Source organism: Papio anubis, chromosome 16 (genome assembly GCF_008728515.1).
Source record: "Papio anubis isolate 15944 chromosome 16, Panubis1.0, whole genome shotgun sequence".
NCBI classification, from domain to species: domain Eukaryota; kingdom Metazoa; phylum Chordata; class Mammalia; order Primates; family Cercopithecidae; genus Papio; species Papio anubis.
Window position 1 is genome coordinate 44035548 of NC_044991.1, and position 20424 is coordinate 44055971.

A 20424-nucleotide genomic window follows, 5' to 3' on the forward strand; every position below is an offset into this window, starting at 1 on the left:
ATAACCACTCTGATTTTGCTTTGATATCTGTTTCAAGTCCTGTAATGACAGATCTCATTCCAGTGCAGAATGTTTTGGAAATACAGTTAAAAGGGTTATGTGATTGTTTTTAAGTACATTTTAAGTATTGACTAATAAAAGGCAAATATCAGAACAAAAGAACAGTTTAATACAGCATTTTAAAAATCTTTTGGTATCCTAAGGCATCCGTGACCTGCTAAAATCTAATTATTTCTCCAATACCCTTTGGAATTGTTCAGGAAGATGTGGTAGAGTGTCTAACTAGTACATTAAGCATCTGGCCTGACTTCACAGAATTACAGATAGCTGAATGTGCACTCTCTATATATTTTATTAACATCCTATAGGCTTATGCTAAGATGTAATACTGATGTGCCCTGACATGCATCACTACCTGTTGACAGAAAAATCTGGGCTAGACTTGAGAGGGTCTACAAATAGAGTATCTTTTAAAGATGTTTTGGCAATTTTAACAGAAACTCTGGCTTAAGAAAAAAAAGACAAAGAGAAAAAGAGCAGTTTCAAGTTTATAAATGTATAAAATATGCCCAAGTTTCAGCATGCTAAAATCTCTGAAAATGAGCTGATCCTTAGCATTCACTCCTTCCTTCTCAGCCTAAGAGTACCCTTTTTCCTTTGGGTCATGCCCTGTCCTCCATTCTCAGTTGTGTGTCTGAGTAAGGCTGGGCTTATCTGCAGCTCCTGCAGTGGGCTTAAGCTCACCAGCATATCTCCCCACTCCATGTAATAGGTTCAGGAATGAACCTATGATCAAATTTAACCAAATGAGAAACACTGACCCCCAGGGCTCTGTGCAGGGGCTTTTGGAGGACGTGTCTCTCCCTTGAACACTGTGTTACGGGAATGTGATATGTGGAACTTTTATTGCCTAAGAGGAAATCCCAGAGCTGCCAAATGTCCACTGTATATAGCCTGAGGAGGCTGCCAGCAATGAGAAAGGCAGGACAGAGACCCAGAGAGAAACTGTATTCCTATTGACATATTTTAAGCCACCGTATCAAGCTTTACCTGAAGTTGTACTATACATTTTAACTTCTCAGTCACATGAACCAATGGATTCCAATTGTTGATTTTGCAGGTAAGGCTTAGCTCTTCAATGACTTGCAACCAAAAGAATCTTAACTGATAACAGTCCAAGACATTTAATATATCAAAAGTATGAACTATTTTTTCTTTTCTTTTCTTTTCTTTTTGAGATAGAGTTTCACTTGTATTGCCCAAGCTGGAGTGCAATGGTACAATTTCAGCTCACCGCAACCTCCACCTCCTGGGTTCAAGTGATTCTCTTGCCTCAGCCTCCCAAGTAGCTGGGATTACAGGCACGTGCCACCATGCCCAGCTAACTTTTTGTATTTTTACTAGAAACGGGGTTTCACCACGGTAACCAGGCTGGTCTCAAACTCCTGACCTCAGGTGATCCTCCCTCCTCGGCCTCCCAAAGTGCTCCCAAAGTGGCATGAGCCACTGTGCCCGGCCAAACTGTGTTTTCTTTACACAATTTTGAAGATTTTATTCTCATGGAGAATGCTGAGGGAAAGGAAAACCATGAAGAATGTTTCTTAGACTTATAAGAACCTTAATATCTTCTAAGATTAAATCTCAGAACTTCATAGTTGGAGGTAGTTTGGGGATCATCTAGTCCTACTAGTTTCTTTTACACAGGGAGTCAATAAATATGTATATGATGAATGAATGAATGAATGTGTGAAGACTGAATGAATGAATGGGTGAATGAGGTAGCTTAACTCTAGACAGACCTGAATTATATTGTTCCATGAAATGACTGTATATTTTAGTCAGTTTCAGCTGGTAGTTGGTAACTAAAAGACAGATGAGGCTTCTGTGTGTATGTTGTTTTTTCTTTTTTTTAATCTGGATATACAAGTAAATGGCAGAACCTGGGAAACCCAATTCCAAATCTAATCTCCTTTCTTGTCCACTAGGGAACATCTCACATCTTCTCACAAAAACAAAGAACACCACAAAGTCCTTTGAGATGACAAGTTCAGATAGTCCTAGAATTTTAAAACTGGGATATGTTATTGAAGTTCATTTCCAAACCAGTTGCTTTCAACCTGAAATGCATTTTCTCATGTACAATGTTAGATTCACAGGCTAGCCAACAAAACAGAACAAAATGCAAACTAGCAAACACATTTTCAACACAAAATATCTACTAGAACCCAACTAAGTGTTAAGTTCTTGGAACATGAGGTCATGAGATGTGTAAGTACAAGAGAAAAAAAAAATCAATAAAATGCTCTCCTATTCCTCTTTTTCACTTCCATTTACTAGCTATAAAATTACTTCAAAGGGAAATTTGAAAAATTTTAAAAATCTGTTATTGACCCTGTACTACCGCCCTTTGTGCATTCTTCTCCCATTCTTAGTGTCCTTTTTGTTCCAGGTGCTTGGATGCCCCCCATCTTAAATAATGACAGCTATCATTTTATTGAGCACTTACTGTGAGTCAGGCACTGAGCTAATACTCAAAGAGATGAAGTAATTTGTCTACAGTCATGTGGCAAAGCCAACATGGAGCCCAGCTGCGCTAGTCTCTAAAGCCCATGTTCTTAAACTACCCAGGTCTACTACGCTGGTTGTCCTCCATCCTGAGCCAAGTCCTTCCTACTGTGAGAATCCACCTCCTCCCTTCCTATTGCAGCCTAAAGGACTTCATGCTAAAGACTGCCAGCATCCCATCCCCTTCAAACAAAACAGTCATCCCCTTATTGTAGCCAATGTGCCTTAGAAAACAAAAGAGAAGAGCAATCTGAAGTAACTCATGATAACCTCATGTTTCCAGAGGTTGTACATACTATTTCAAAGGGGGTACCTCTTATTATAAGTTCACCTCCAACTAGTAGCATTTCAGGTAGCTGATAAAAGTGGGAAGTGAAACAATATGTAGGCAGCAAAAGAGTATATATTTTGGGACAGCATAGGAGGCCAGAGCCGGGCACGGGGCTCACGCCTGTAATCCCAGCACTTTGGGAGCCCAAGGTGGGTGGATCACGAGGTCAGGAGTTCAACAGCAGCCTGGCCAACATGGTGAAACCCCGTCTCTACTAAAAATACAAAAATTAGCTGGGCGTGGTGATGCATGCCTGTAATCCTAGCTACTCAGGAAGCTGAGGCAAGAGAACTGCTTGAACCCAGGAGATGGAGGCTGCAGTAAGCCAAGATCGCGCCACGTGCTCCAGCTTAGGTGACAGAGAGAGACTCTGTCTCAAGAAAAAAAAAAAAAGAGAAAAAGAATAGGAGGCCAGAGATTCTAAGAGTTTGCCTCCAAAGTCAGTACTCCAGTATAGAATATGTTTTCACAATTTCTTTTCTTTTCCTACATTTTAATCTATAGCTTAAAAGGGGAAAAGAAAGCAACAATAAATAATTGGCATTTAATAAATCCTTGCTGCCTTTATTTGTCATGTGACGAAACCAAAGCCTAGGGCAATAAATATGAAGTCATATAACAAATGGCAGTCCAGGGAAGGGAAACCTCCGAACTGCTAACTCCCAGGCCAGTACAATTTATTTTTGATACCTATAACCCAAATCACCAATTGATCTTTCTTTTCTGCTTAAGCTCTGCCTAAATGAAGATAAAACTTATTAAATATGGATATAAACCCACAGGAATTTGACCAGGCAAAAATTTCCTTTTTTAAATAGAACCAACTCCCATCTGAAAATGGCTTCTAGAAAGAATTATTTCATAAAATAATTTAATCCATGTGTTTCACAGTAACAGAAAAGAGTCCACCCTTTTTAAAGAGATTATCTGTTATAATACCACCTCCCTTTCCTCCCAAAATTCAGCAGCTGCATATCAGTTTAATTGTACTACCTAGCAGTTCAAATAAATTGGCTTTTCAATGGACATTAGAATCTAAAACTCCTAGATTTAATGGGTCTGTCCTCTGAGGCCCACAAAAGTGCAATCATAGAACAATAGGGTCAATACATTTCTTATCAAGGGTTCACCTACTTTGATATCAACCATTCTTGGAAGGGAACTCAGAAGGTCAAACTGTTATCAAACAAACATATAAATAGATAAACTAAATGAAGTTAATGAAGAGACCATAATCAAATACTCCTGGGAAAGACTATTAGCTGGCCTTCTTCAGAAATAAATGTGCAGGGAAAAATTGAGAAAGGACAAAGGAAAAAGTCACGCACTTCTAAGAATAGAGCAAATAAAGATATTAGTTTAAGGAGATGGTCCTCCAGGTAAATATAACAGCTAAGTTCTTACCAGCAACATGAACATGTGAAATACACTTATTTGATGGAAAACTTATGGGCACAAAGCAATTATTGACCAAATAGCAGAAACCAGTCTACAAAAATCATAATTAAAAATAAAAGTATAACTCTGTTAATTAGACATAGAAATTTATAATATCCATGTCTTACAACTGTCCAGTGTTTATTCATGTACCTAAATTAAAATAAAATAATTTCAATTCAGGCAAACCACCCTGAAAGATATTTTTCTTAAGATGTTTATATCTAAACCCATGCTCAGATCAGCGAAAACATTTAGAAAGGAAAATATTCTATTTAATTTTTAAAAAACATTTTATTGGGGATCGTTAAATATAAATAATCCATTTTAAATAATATAAACATGTAGTAGAAGTACATAAAACATACTTTCATTTTCTAAAACATAGAGAACAGTAACTTCTTCACCTCCAAAAGAATAGACCATTTATTACCATTTAAAAAAATCGTTTGGCATTCCTATTGCCCTTCGCACAACTAAATGAATCAGTGACGTGTATATATATGTATATGTATATATATACACACACACACACACATACATACACACACACACACACACATTTTTTTTTTTTGGAGGCAGAGTTTTGCTCTTGTTGCCCAGGCTGGAGTGCAATGGTGCAATCTTGGCTCACTGCAACCTCTGCCTCCTGGGTTCAAGTGATTCTCCTGCTTCAGCCTTCCAAGTAGCTGGGATTACAGGCACCCACCACCACGTCCAGCTAATTTTTTCTCCATGTTGGTCAGGCTGGTCTTGAACTCCTGACCTCAGGTGATCCGCCCACCTTGGCCTCCCAAAGCGCTGGAATTATAGGCGTGAGCCACCGCAACAACCCTGATGTATATATTTGAACCTGCTTTTTATTCATTTGTTCAATAAATGAATAAATATTCACAGTTGGGATTACTGGCCTACATCTTCCACAATTATAACATTATTTTAGCTAGTGAACAATAAAACTAATTTGATTTTGGTTAACTTCTTTTCAATACAGATGGTTTAAAAATAAAACAAAACCTGTGTTTTTCTATTGTGATCTTAAAAATATCTTTCTAACATGCTTTATAAAAATATATATAAGTATGCTGCCACTGCCTTGTAGTAAACTTTAGAAAATGTTGAGATTCCAAAGGGCTGCCTACAAACCAAATGGCATCCTAGCTTTGGCAGGCTGATGCTTCATTTCGGCTGCTCTCGCCCCCTCTAGCGTTTGCAAAGCTCATCTGTCTGATTATCCAGTTACCTCACTGAACAAGAGCTTGGCTAAGTCCTGCCCATCTATGACATCACCCCCTTCTTCAACCACTGCGAGGTGAAGCTTTAAACTTCAGACTTGGAGGTGGGCTGTGTGCAGTAAACTGGAATGCTCTCCCTCGCTCACTCCTCAGTGTAGGAGTGATCTGAAGCAGGACAAGCTCAGCCTGCAGCTGCCGTGGGCTTTGTGTGGACTGGACGCAGAGCTTGGGAGACGGGGGAGGGCTATTACTCCAATTCACAGTCAATGGAATTACAGCTATAGCGGCAGTGTATATAGGATTGCTTTTTCTCGTCTTCCTGGTAAGTGTTTTCCATGTTTTTTCTTATGATTGTCCCAGAAAGTTTGCTTGGTTTTACTCTCTAGAAAGAAACGACTGGATACTATGAGAAATCCAAATAGGAACGTTTGCTCTGTCACCAGAAAAAGCAATATATGTGTGTGCAAGCCAGCAAAGAAAAATTTCACTATATGGCCAAATGCAAGAAGTTTCTTAGAACCTTCTTTCATTTATAAAAGATAGTAAGTGGCTATTTTCTGTCTCGAGTAATTGCTATTTGAAAAGAGCCTTATGGAAAACAGCAAGTTGGAAAGTTCACTGTTAAATATCAAACAATACAAGGAGATTCTTCACAGATAGAAAAGCAAAAGGTCCTGCTAACTTGGTGTGTACTGTATGTGTGGTATGATCACCAATTGCTGTTTTTACAACTGTGAAAGAAAATCAATAATCCCTCAGCCCATGAGTACGCAGTACATGAAAAGCATACATCTTGCTCACAGCTAGCCGAGCTGCTCCTAGAGACTTATGTGCCTCTGTAAAGGATTAACAGCTACACCTAGATTTTAAAGCTTGCACTGCTATCGTGCCTGAGCTGCTTCAAGCATTTCAGGCTTGCAAATCTCAACTAGTAAATTGAACTCAGAGGAGGGGGAGACTCTCTTCCAAACTATATTCCCTCTTCAATAGAACACCAAAATCCATTGCTTAGGCAAGTGTGGTATGTGACTAGCATAATAAATGGCTAAGTCTACTCAGAAAAACTAACAAAGCTCACCCTGGAAGCTATGCCTGATGTATGCAGTGAGTTTGGGGTGGCAGGAAAGAAAAATAAATGAGTAGAGCCCTCATCAAGTGGGTTTTGCAGAGGATCCATTCTTTGCAACTTACAATAGGAAAATCTTATATTGGAAGAAATGCATTTATACTACAAAGCTTGAAAAAGTAGTTAAATGTATCTTCTCAAAAAAATTTGTTCACTGAATTAGGTCTGAAACAAAATGGTTGCATATAGGTAAAGAGTGCAACAGGCCCATCCATGTCTTCTCAACGTCTGGGGGGTTCTTTTTTGTTATTTTATTTCGAATTTAAAGAAAAAAAAAAACTTGATTTTTTTTTCAATTGTTAGTCCAAATTCTCTAATGGTTTTAATAATAAGGCTATTTTAAATATTCTTAATAAATGTCTCCTTTAAAATGCTCATCTATGTTATTTTATTATCCAGAAACAACATAAATAAAGCCACTAGAAAAGTCCTTCAGCTGTAGCAATGCCTTTCATTTATCTCTAACTGCATAAAAATATCCTGACCAGCCTAAACATAAAGAATAAATTTGCCTATATTCAGGGAGAATCACTTATACTTGATCCAAAGTGACAGAGGACTAATATTCATCTCCTCTGAAATGAGTGAAGAAAAATGAATCCTTTAAAAGTACCACAATAATATCAACATTACCAACTACCACAAATATTAATGATAATATGCCAGGTTTGTACCATGGGAAAATTAAATCAGAGATATGCCCCTTAGTTTGGACACATATATACACACACAGACAAACGTACATCTATTTATTACCCTGAAATAAAAACAGGGTTACAAAAATGCATAGATTTAACTAAGAAAACTAAAATTTGATTTTTTGAAGACCACAGCCAAAACACATCAAGTCCAAGGATCAGCGAAATATTAGTGAATGAATAAACATAATGAATTCATTAATATCGTGGTTCTGTATAACTCTCTACCAGTTATTAATTGGGTTTTTCATTTCACTGCACCCCACCCTTTAAAATCAATTATGACTGGGTTCAAAATGCACAATTAAACACTTCCCAAACATAACATTTGTGAAATGTATAATTGGATAGCAAATAAAGTTTTTACAAAAAGAAGAAAAACAGTAAGAAAATTTGTCATAACTAAAGGTGGCAGCAAAATAGAAGGTATGTTTCTTTTGCTTTTAAGTGTTAATTAAAGAGACTACAATTCTATCAAAACTTTTTCAGAGCTAAATGAAGCAGTGTGAAATAAATTTGCTTGAAATCTTGTGGCTGTCAGACTTTGTTAGCAAGCTATTAATTATCTTTACCCCAGTTTCTTCTCTAGACTGTATTGCCCAATCAAATAGAAACTCCAATTATGCTCAGCATCTCCTGCCTAGGGACACAAGACCCTAATGAACACTCAGTCTCTCTCGACGAAAAATACAATAATCAGCTTTAAATATGCAAGTGCACTGCAGAGAGATTTTTCTGTGCTTTTCTTGGCCACACACCCTAAGGCTTCCTCCTCTTTCTGGATTATTTTGAACAATTTTAAGCCCTACAAAAATCTGTGCAGGGAATTTGCCTTGTCTTAATAATATATTAATGTTTCTTCTTTCTTGCTTTTCATTTTTGATATGCCAATGTTCATACCAATATTAAATCTGGTCACTAAAAAACATATTTGGTTTATAGTTGCCATTTCAGTCATTTCTTAACTTTTATGCCTCTTTTTAAGGTGGGTGGGCTATAAAACAAAGAATGTGATTGATTACTGGCAAAATTCAGAGCTAACTTAAATATTCTGAATAGATTCCATTATATATTCTTTTATTCAAACCCATTTATTTAAAAAAAAAAAAGCATTAGAAATAACTGTTTAAAGTCAAATGAAGACTACCATAAATAAAGTCAACAATGGAAATAAGATTCAGTAAATTTTTCAAAGGCCATAATTTCTCCCCTCCTTCTTTCCTCCTTCCCCCTACCCTCCCACCCCCCACCTTTTGCCCCAGAGGCCTTCACTGTTCTTCTCAACAGGAGGCTTTGTTGTAATTAAACCAGAGAAAAACTGGCCAGCAGCAGCCAACATCTGACTTGCGGCTTCTGAAAGCAGTGTTCTGGTAGAGTGTACCACCCCCCAGCGGGCAAAAACTCTACAGTAAAAATCTCTCAGCAATATTAATCCTCAAAACTGCATTTTCTCTTCAGAGCATAAAAACGGATGTTTCTCAGCTCCTTCTAACATTCCACCATTTCAAAAATTTACTGAAAGTCAACAAATAAATTTCCAACAAAGAGTTGGTCTTCTGAAACAGCATTCTTCCTCTTAAGAAAATAGGTATACACATTTCAGAAAGTATTTTCCAGTTTCAAAATACAGATCGACATCACTAAATTTGGTTAAACATCACATTAAAGGACAGTTTTCAAAGCTATGTTTATGTTGTGTAAGAAAGAACTTTGAGTTATCTATTTACGAAAATCCCAGAGAAAACAGATTTTAAGTAGAAAGCAATAGAGTATAATTTAAGCAAAAGCTAAAATTTCATTTGTTTTGCATACGCAGAATCTCTTTCCTACCCTAAAATCAAGTGTCAGGGATGTATAAAAAGCTTTCTGCAGGTATTAGTCTGTTTAAATGAAAGGAGGGAGAAATTGCTCTCATTTGATGGGACAATGACAGCTTTTGTTCTTTATTCTTTCACTTTACATGTGCACAAGTTACTGTGGCAACTTTGAAGAGAAAACCCACAGACCACATTTGGTTAAAAACCATTTTTAAAGTGTGCCACTGGACTGTGGATTGATCAGTTTATGTGTTGTTGATTTTCTTCCTCTTCATCTGGTTTAAGTAATACCCTACTTGTACATGAAAAACAATGTATTTTATGACTTCAGGTGGTCTCACCGACCAGTATAGTGCTTGCCACACAGTAGACTAAAATAAATCTATTTGCTGAACTACTGTATGGAAACTTAAATATTAGAAATTTAAAGCACGTCAACCAAGTTGTACTCACGCAGTTAAAAAGGAATTTAAAGTCTGCAATGGTAAATGTGGTTTAACAAAAGTAGGCGCACTTTTAATTCCTTTTGCTCAAAAGTCAGCACAAATGTAAAGCATGCCCCAACCCCAAACTCTATACCACTTACCTTCACCACTCTCTAAATTAATATCTTACTCGTTCTTACAAGTCTTGTTCTCTAATTCATTTACTTTGGGTTTAATATCATAAAAGGAAGCAGCATTCACTATGCTGAAGGATAATATCCCAGTTTGCCTTTTTGTTTTAAGGATGCTTGATTTAACTTTACAAGCCAAAACAAATGAAGCAGAATTCAATTCATTTGTCACAAATGTACCGGGGAAAAGAACCAGTAACAGAAAAAGAAAAAGTAGAAATACTTAGCATTGGAAATGTTATCCCCTATTTTCCATAAATGAAACAAGGATCTTGTTCAGGCTAGAAAATAGTCTGGATAAAACCAAGTATGAAAAGGCACACTTGCTTCTCTGCCTCTCAGCAAACCCTTCAGACTTCATGACTCTCAAGAGGAGAGTTAGAGGTCCTTCTGCTTGCCTGGCATTAAACAAAAGAATTGGAACTTTCCTGAAATCTGATGATCGTGGAAAATTTAACTACCAGACAGGCTGCTTAGAAAGCATTTTGCTGTCACTATCAACTAACCTGATGTACTCCAGTTTTTCAGTTTAACCATATATATAGTTTATTTGAAATACCATTTGTTGTTGCAAAGACTTAGCATTCACAGGTTGAGCTTTTTTAGCAGCAATTTAAGCCTTCATAAATAAATTACCTTCCTAATACTCTAAATTATGATTGTATAAATTCCAGTTTACCTAGAAATATTCACAAAGTTGGATACATTTGTTTAGGCATGAGTTTTTTTTAGTCTCAAGGTTTTACTTAAAACAAGGCAACTAACTTGGATGAAAAGTTCTACATGCCATTATATTTTAGACTGAATATTTTTAGAAGTCCCCAGCATTAAGAAATCATTCTGTGGGAGAAATCATTAAAAAAGAAACTAAAATCTCAAAACCTTATACTTGAATTAATATTTTTCAAAAATGAGTAATGATCAAACAGGTCAAATCAAAATCAATTTAAATCTAAGGCATAAATAAGAAATTAGCACTACTATTATATAGCTTCATCTTAATCTAAGTAATATTCTTAAAACATAAGAAATACCTTCTCATAACACTCCCAGCTCCAAAATATTGTAGTAGCAGGGAAGAAATCATATAAACATGTAGATTGCCGCAAGTTCTTGATTTTATTTAAATATCAGTTTTCTATTCAGATACAACTTCTTATATTAGTTTTCCTAAAATAGTATCCTTATCTATTTACATGTTTTATTGGGTGTACCATGGAAATAAATTGGAAGCTTTTCAAACTTGATGATTACATTATAAATGCAAAAAAAAAAAATCTACAATTTTTATTTGTAAAAAGAAACTGAATATGAATATAAGGATCCCTATTAAAAATTTGATTCATCAGTGAGGTGATTATGTTTTTCTTCTTTTTACTACAGTTTTAAGTGTTTTATAGTTAAATAATGCCTCCATTAAAAAAAATTTTTTTAACATTCCATTAAGTTACCAGGGCTCCATTTATGTTTTTCCCCCAAGTTACCCCATTAACAGTATTTTTCTAAAAGATCGATTCATTTTGTTCAGAAGTAATGGCCTCTTTCAAGCCTAGGCAGACAGAAAGGCTCTGAAGTCAGTGTTGTGGAAACCTGGCCACAGTGTCCATGCCAGTGGGGGTCATTTTTCTTTTCATCATCGACATTTGACTACAGTATTTCTAGGTGCGCAAATATGTAGATCCAGCTCAGAAAGGGAAAGTCAAAGCATAGGAGATTGTTCATTTTTGATGAAGAGGTGTTTGCAGCCTTTAATATGCCAAAACCAAAACCCAAAAATCTGTTTAGCACTATAGTTTCAAACATAAATGGGAAAGAAAAGACATAAAATGTAGTCAAATATGAATGGTTTTGAGCCTAAGTAAAGGGAGTAGGGGCATATTAGAGTAGCTCTGAATGTAACCTTCATTTCTGAAAGAGTATCCTTCTCTCCTAAGAAACCTGTTTTATGTTTTTCCTTTTATTTAAATACAATGTGGGGAGAAAAGAATGACATTTTCCAAGAACTTAATGAGATTTAAGGCTTTCTGTTAATCCCACATTATTACCACTATTGTATGAATGGCAAATGTGAGTTTGCATATCAAACAGAATAGAGGAAGCAGCTTCACCAATGTAAAACAGGTAAAATAAACAAATTAATCTTCCATCTTTTCACACCAATTTAGAACTCTTATATTCTCTGGGTTAAAAATGTGAAAATCAACACATATTGTTAGACCCTAATTTGGTGAAATATACATAGTTCAGATACAAGATAAAAGACATTTATTTTATGTCTGGTTATCATTATGACCATCACCTTGGACACACTGTGGTCTGACCTGACTCAGGGAACGATCAGTTTTTAAATCCCCAAAATCAGCAGATTCATCATCTCAAGTATATATTGCCTCACCATCATCCCTGGAATATCAGAAATGCTTGACTCTTGGTAACACTTTAAGCAGGTTCTCTCTTGTTATTTTTATAATGGTTTTTAATTAGTTTCTAATGCAATTTAACGTAAGTAGTTGTTTTCTAAACTTAACCACATTATTTTATATGTTGAATAATTTTCAAGTTTAAAAAACTTTTACAGAAGATACTTTAAAAAGTAACCTTGTAATTATAATTTCAACAGCTTGGTTTTCCATTTTCACACACTGAGAAAGCAACAGTTTTCAAGAAAAGATACTATTGGAATTTGACAATAACAGGCAAAGCCCTAAAGGCATCACAGTAAAACCTCACATTAAACAATAAATCATTTAAACTTCCCTCTGTGGGCACTCTGCAATATTCACTAGAGACTGTTTGATCCATCTGCTAACTGCTATTTTTGTTTCAAGTTGCCTAAATAATAAATTATATGTATCTGTAATTTTTTTTCACTTTTCTTCTGTTAATATAGCCTATGACCATGTTGGTATGCAGTTAGCAAACTAAAATAAACTGAATTTTTGGAGAGAACCAGAAACACAAATTGTGGCCTTATTTAACATACTCGTTCAGCAGAGCATTTGAATTATGGAACAGATGCTATCCTTGCTGGATGTTAGGTAGTAACTGTGGGAGAAGCAAATTGCTACTACTTTAGTCCTTACTTTCAGGGTCACATATTTCCAGGATACTCAAATGTTCCCTACATATATACAAAGTATCAGAGTGGATGATCCTGCATAACCAATTGGAACATTACTCACCTCCTCCAAACTCTTAAAAAATCTTCATGCATATTTGATAATAGGCAAAGCAGTCAACATTAAATTCAAAGATCTCTTTAGTCAAGCCAAAAGTCTTCTTTCAGAAATGATACACTTATTAAAAATTGGCATATTCATGTATGAACCTAGAGAGAAATGCCCCATCTGGTGTGCTTTCCTAATGGTCACTACAAGGAGATCGAAATAATAGTGTCCTTTCTATTTCAAATACAAAATTTTTTTTCAAACTCAGTATGCTAAAAGAAAATTAGAACAGTATTCTCCAGAAAAACTAAACATGACTTGAACTTCTATGTCACCTTTTGGGCAAGAACACCTGAGTGCTTAGAGTTTCAAGATCAATAAGTAGTCCTTAGATGTACCCCTAAAGAGAAAGGGGATGGTGTCGACATTCTGCAGTTGGGAAAATTGAGACCTGCTTCAGGAAGAATCAAACAGGGAACTGAGCAAATCAACAGAAAAGCTTTTAACACAGCCTTTTCAACTCTAAATTGTGGATTGTGTGACTTTGTTAAATCATGTTCAGAAATGCCTAAAAAGTTACCTTGGCATTTCTGTCAAAAATACTTGTTAATGTATTTGCTCACCTCTTTGACATGTACTTGTTTTCTTCTTTTTAAACATTTTATCATTTTATGCATATGATTTCAAAGTAAATTTTTAAAGACTGGCTTGAATTTGAAAGCCATGGTGTTTAATTCAAAGTGACACAATCATATAATAGAAATTATCTGTTTGATGACAATCTCTACTTTGGCTCCTACTTTATTTATATAAGAAAATGAGAAGTCTAAAAACAAAGAGGTCAACCTATCCCTTTTGACTAACCACTATGATGAAAGATGTGTTGTTTTAAGACATTAAAATTAAATGTCTAGGAAATTTCTCTAGTATGTTAAAGTTCATTATTAATAGTTCATTAAAACCTTTTACTTTCACAGGAGATGCTCAGTCCCAGTATATTTTAAGGAAGATAAATATAAAGGAAATTTAGTATGCCTCGTTTTCTTTCCATGAAGAATTTAGTTTCCTTTACTTCTTAAAAGAGAATACCTGTTCTTGTATAACGTGACTGCACCAGACATTCTGAAAAATCAGCAAGAAGCAAAAGCTGGAAATAGCTATTTCACAGCAGGTAATCATACCTCAGGATGTAGCTACTGTACAAAGTTTATACTTGGATAATCCTGGATGGGAATAAAGGTAGGGGGTAACTGCCTGAAAAACCTATTACTATACAGGCCTTAGCATCATGAATGGCTTTCTTCATGAGGATCTGAAGTTACTATCTCTGACCACATTGCACAGAAGAGCCAATAAGAATTTCAAAGAGGGCAATTTCCACTAAGGGAATTAAGCTACACAAAAGGAACCTTCACACAGAAACTCTATCAGAAAGAAAAAAAAAAAAAATACATAGGAAGCCATGTGTCCTACATAGTAACAGGAAGCAGAATTGTTTCTGCCCCCACTTTAATGAGCTTGCCCACCATGCTGAACTGCAGCTGGAATGTTCATTGACAACAGCAAGCCTGATCTGGAGGTGTGTGCGGCATAGGATTACTTGAATAAACGGTGAAGAACATTTCCAAGGACTAAACAAAAGTTTATAAGTCCCAGCCCCTCACCAGGAAAATAATATATGTGCATTGGATATTCACTCCCGCAAAATTTACTCACATCGTTCAATAAGGTAGGAAAAACAAAGTATTTTATTTTCATGCCTAAAATTACAAAGGCTAATTAATACTTAAAAGGACACAAGATATTATATTACACAATACATCAGTATAAATCTGTACTTTGCCAGCCATAGAAAAAGTTGATTTATATTCTAGGTTAGAATTTAAAGAAATATAAATGCACTGTGAAAACACATTATGAGATAGAAAATAATGAAAAATGTGGACAAAGTCATTAAAACTTGCAGTATGAAACATATAACAAAATGCAAACAGAAGAAAGACAGAGTTCAACATGAAGTGAAATTTTCCACTTAGGTTAGCTGGATGTATTAGCTTTGTAATTCTTTCCCAAAAATAAATGAAGGATTCGTTCTTATTTTCTTATAGAAATCCACCCATTTAAAATAATACTTAAAATTAATAACCAAAGAAAATGAAATGACATTAATAATCAAAGCAAACTATGGGTTTAATTGAGATTCAGGATCTCAAGATGTGGGTAACTATGAAGTTTGAAGTATGAAAAGAATAGATATTTTTATGACATTTTTCTATACCTGTATAGTCTTTGCCAAATAAAAAGTAAATATAAAAATTTGTGGTTTTTTGATAAGAGTAAAATGGTTACCTTTAAATATACCAAACAATATTCCAAGGTGTTAATTATGAATATTAAGAAAGAAATGGATATTCAATTAGCTTGATCAATGACTGTCTATAAGGTTGATATAAAGTATAATTAAAATACTTTAGATTATTCAATAAAACTTCAATTATATTTAACATTTCAAAATCAAATGGATTTGGGACATGTTACTTTTTAATGTATAAAGAAATTAAGAAACCATTAAGGTAAAGAGATTATATGACACTGTCTATTGTTAGCTAGCAATAAGCCCGACTATGCCCTCTCCCAAAACAAATTAAAATATTAAAAGTGATTATAGATATTTTAGTTTCCACATTCATTTTAAACATTATATTCAGTATGCTGTCCTTATTGTTTTCTGTCTTTTTTTACTCACTTCATTTTAGGGTTCTGAAGTAACGGAAGCTACCTTGTATAAAGACCTCAACACTGCTGACCATGATCAGCCCAGCCTGGAGCATCTTCCTCATCGGGACTAAAATTGGGCTGTTCCTTCAAGTAGCACCTCTATCAGTTATGGCTAAATCCTGTCCATCTGTGTGTCGCTGCGATGCGGGTTTCATTTACTGTAATGATCGCTTTCTGACATCCATTCCAACAGGAATACCAGAGGATGCTACAACTCTCTACCTTCAGAACAACCAAATAAATAATGCTGGGATTCCTTCAGATTTGAAAAACTTGCTGAAAGTAGAAAGAATATACCTATACCACAACAGTTTAGATGAATTTCCTACCAACCTCCCAAAGTATGTAAAAGAGTTACATTTGCAAGAAAATAACATAAGGACTATCACTTATGATTCACTTTCAAAAATTCCTTATCTGGAAGAATTACATTTAGATGACAACTCTGTCTCTGCAGTTAGCATAGAAGAGGGAGCATTCCGAGACAGCAACTATCTCCGACTGCTTTTCCTGTCCCGCAACCACCTTAGCACAATTCCCTGGGGTTTGCCCAGGACTATAGAAGAACTACGCTTGGATGATAATCGCATATCCACAATTTCATCACCATCTCTTCAAGGTCTCACTAGTCTAAAACGCCTGGTTCTAGATGGAAACCTGTTGAACAACCATGGTTTAGGTGACAAAGTTTTCTTCAACCTAGTTAATTTAACAGAGCTGTCCCTGGTGCGGAATTCCCTGACTGCTGCACCAGTAAACCTTCCAGGCACAAACCTGAGGAAGCTTTATCTTCAAGATAACCACATCAATCGGGTGCCCCCAAATGCTTTTTCTTATCTAAGGCAGCTCTATCGACTGGATATGTCCAATAATAACCTAAGTAATTTACCTCAGGGTATCTTTGATGATTTGGACAATATAACACAACTGATTCTTCGCAACAATCCCTGGTATTGCGGGTGCAAGATGAAATGGGTACGTGACTGGTTACAATCATTACCTGTGAAGGTCAATGTGCGTGGGCTTATGTGCCAAGCCCCAGAAAAAGTTCGTGGGATGGCTATTAAGGATCTCAATGCAGAACTGTTTGATTGTAAGGACAGTGGGATTGTAAGCACCATTCAGATAACCACTGCAATACCCAACACAGTGTATCCTGCCCAAGGACAGTGGCCAGCTCCAGTGACCAAACAGCCAGATATTAAGAACCCCAAGCTCACCAAGGATCACCAAACCACAGGGAGTCCCTCAAGAAAAACAATTACAATTACTGTGAAATCTGTCACCTCTGATACAATTCATATCTCTTGGAAACTTGCTCTACCTATGACTGCTTTGAGACTCAGCTGGCTTAAACTGGGCCATAGCCCAGCATTTGGATCTATAACAGAAACAATTGTAACAGGGGAACGCAGTGAGTACTTGGTCACAGCCCTGGAGCCTGATTCACCCTATAAAGTATGCATGGTTCCCATGGAAACCAGTAACCTCTACCTATTTGATGAAACTCCTGTTTGTATTGAGACTGAAACTGCACCCCTTCGAATGTACAACCCTACAACCACCCTCAATCGAGAGCAAGAGAAAGAACCTTACAAAAACCCCAATTTACCTTTGGCTGCCATCATTGGTGGAGCTGTGGCCCTGGTTACCATTGCCCTTCTTGCTTTAGTGTGTTGGTATGTTCATAGGAATGGATCGCTTTTCTCAAGGAACTGTGCGTATAGCAAAGGGAGGAGAAGAAAGGATGACTATGCAGAAGCTGGCACTAAGAAGGACAACTCTATCCTGGAAATCAGGGAAACTTCTTTTCAGATGTTACCAATAAGCAATGAACCCATCTCGAAGGAGGAGTTTGTAATACACACCATATTTCCTCCTAATGGAATGAATCTGTACAAAAACAATCACAGTGAAAGCAGTAGTAACCGAAGCTACAGAGACAGTGGTATTCCAGACTCAGATCACTCACACTCATGATGCTGAAGGACTTGCAGCAGACTTGTGTTTTGGGTTTTTTAAACCTAAGGGAGGTGATGGTAGGAACCCTGTTCTACTGCAAAACACTGGAAAAAGAGACTGAAAAAAGCAATGTACTGTACATTTGCCATATAATTTATATTTAAGAACTTTTTATTAAAAGTTTCAAATTTCAGGTTACTGCTGCGATTGATGTAGTGGAGATGCCTGAACACAATTCTATATTTTAGTATTTTTTAGTAATTTGTACTGTATTTTCCTTGCAAATATTGGAGTTATAAACCATTTACTTTGTGTTCTACTGAGTAAGATGACTTGTTGACTGTGAAAGTGAATTTTCTTGCTGTGTTGAACAATCAGGACTGCATTCACATGAGATCCTTGTAGTATAAGCACAGGCCATTTTTCACTTTGGTATTAATAAAATGTAAAAAAAACTGGCTGAATGGCTGAATGAGAAAATTTAATTTTAGAAAATGGTTATGAAATAATGTTCCAATTATTAAATTTGTATTATCCCAGTGGTATTGAATAAATCAAAGTGTGTGAAGTAATGGGCAATATCAAACCTGCTGCATATCTCCATTTTTGCTCTAGGCAAATTAATTATCCTTAAAAAAGTTAAGCATATCTTCTGAACTGAATACATCAGCTGGCATAAAAGGAGTGTGAAGTCTGTTAAAGCCATTGTCAGCAAAGCTTTGAAAATAAAGGACTTCACAAAAACAGTAATGTAAATGTGCTTCCAAGTTGCGGGGGAAATGTGTACTTAGGAAAACACGAAAATTTAGATTTGTATAGTGTAATGAACACAAATACCAAAACTGCATTTTGGTTTTGCCTATGCCATCCTGATTTTTGAAAAGTGACTTATAAACACAAAATTGTTAGTGTTTATGATGTTTTTATCATAAAGGATGTCAGAGAAATTTTATGCATATTAAAAATGTAGTGTAATTATAAGCGATTCCCCTCAACAACCCAGAGAAAGTAGTTCTTTAAATAAGAGAGAATTTAAAGAAAAATAAATACTAGACATCAAATTTAGATCTGGTTTATGTCAAAGGTTTTAACACTGTACATAAATGTTCAATTTACTTTTACAAAGATCAAGAATACTGCCCATTACTGTCACAATTTTCCAGATATTACATAATGAACTTGTAATGTAACATTTCCTTCTAGCTTCCTACTGAATTGTGAGCTATTACTTGTTGAAAAACCATATCACTTTTCTGTTGCCATGATTTTTTTTTTTTTCAACAAAAAACCAAAGTGCATTGTACGCCCTTTGGCCAGTCTTGTATGTGCCTTGATCCAACGCTACATGTATTCAGCTTTTAAAACTCGACAAATTTTTCATACTCCTTAAATATGAAAAATTATGGTCTTATTGCTGAATAAAACTTTTAAAAAGTACAGAATAATTGTGCTTGCTTTTTCAGGATTGTGTTACTATCACTAAGTAGCAAATTGCCCAGCACATTAGTCCTAAACGTCCCATGTATTTTTCTAGGCATAAAAATAAAAGTTGGCTAAAAATTTTAAAAAATCAACATCTTGAGGTTGTGTATCATTTTACTTTAAAGAGCTCAGTATTTCGTGTATAAATTTATTTCCTCCTACTTCTTCATTGTATAGATGGAAAATTTAAGAAATGGTTTCACGGCCTTTCTCTCTTAGGCACACTGCTGCCACTGTCCTGATACTTTTTAAGGTGGTCTTTGAAAAATTGTTTTTTTAAGATAGCCTTTTAGTAGAGTGAGTTGGCATTTGTGATACTGTGAAATATACACTTTCTCTTTGTCCCTGTTTCTGGCATACAACTCCTAAAATCTTTGCAATCTTCAAAGTGATATATTTTCATTTTTCATATGCTAATGAGTTCACTGATGGCTGGCAGGCCCTAAGTAGCTTCAAGATAAAGTCTGGTCATTGAAAAGACCAAGACATGATTATAGGGTTGGGACTTACAACCCCAAACCCCAACTTCCAGAGAGGGAGAAGGGGATGAAGATTAAGTTGATCACCAGTGACCAATGGTTTAATCAAGCATGCCTGTGTAATCAAGCCTCCATAAAAAAACAAAAGGCCAAGGTTTGGAGAGCTTCCAGATAGCTGAACATGTGGAGGTTCCTGCAGGGTGGCATGCCTGGAGAGGGCGTGGAAGCTCTGTGCCCACCCAGACCTCACCTAATGTTTCCTGCCATCTGGATCCTTTGTCGGATCCTTTATAATACATCAGTAAATCTGTTGCCTTGCATTTTGTGAGCTGTTGTAGCAAATTAATAGAACACAAAAAGGGATCCTGGGAAACCAAACATGAAGCTGGCTAGTTTTGCAACTGGTGTCTGAAGAGGGGGCAGTCTTGTGGGAATAAGCGTTCAACCTGTGGGATATGACACAATTTCCAGGTAGCCAGTGTCAGGATTAAACTGAATTGGAGGACATCCGGCTGGTATCTGCTGAAAAACTGATTGTTTGCTCGGTGTATGGGGCAAAACTTGGTAAGACAAGTCTTCTGTGTTGATTATTGTTGAATGAGAGAATTAAAACACACACACACACAAACTTTGAGTTTGTGTTTTCCACATAGAGCATCAAAAGACTTGAAATCTTTCAATCTGTTCATAATGTCTGTACTATTTAGAATAAATAGTACAATTAAAAACAA

General features: G+C 35.9%; 2 protein-coding genes across 6 annotated transcripts in view; one reads left to right on the top strand and one right to left on the bottom strand.

Moving 5' to 3' along the window:
- Positions 1-20424, bottom strand: part of MACROD2 (mono-ADP ribosylhydrolase 2) — a 2100238-nt gene that overhangs the window by 1714010 nt on the left and 365804 nt on the right. The window lies entirely within an intron of this gene.
- On the top strand, positions 5627-19306 carry FLRT3 (fibronectin leucine rich transmembrane protein 3). Of its 3 annotated transcripts, none has more exons than XM_003905085.5 (3): positions 5638-5890; positions 13970-14163; positions 15749-19306. In XM_003905085.5, exon 3 carries the CDS (start codon positions 15801-15803, stop codon positions 17748-17750), a length of 1950 nt encoding a protein of 649 aa, XP_003905134.1. In that variant the 5' UTR covers positions 5638-5890; positions 13970-14163; positions 15749-15800; the 3' UTR covers positions 17751-19306. The 3 variants fall into 3 exon arrangements, with proteins under 3 accessions (XP_003905133.1, XP_003905134.1, XP_009214826.1); XM_009216562.4 differs by having other exon boundaries at positions 5650-5890; positions 13970-14721; XM_003905084.5 differs by lacking the exon at positions 13970-14163 and having other exon boundaries at positions 5627-5890.

What these genes read in the sequence shown, in the direction of transcription:
- FLRT3 (XM_003905084.5), top strand. Translation starts at nt 15,801, where the DNA reads ATGATCAGCCCAGCCTGGAGCATCTTCCTCATCGGGACTAAAATTGGG.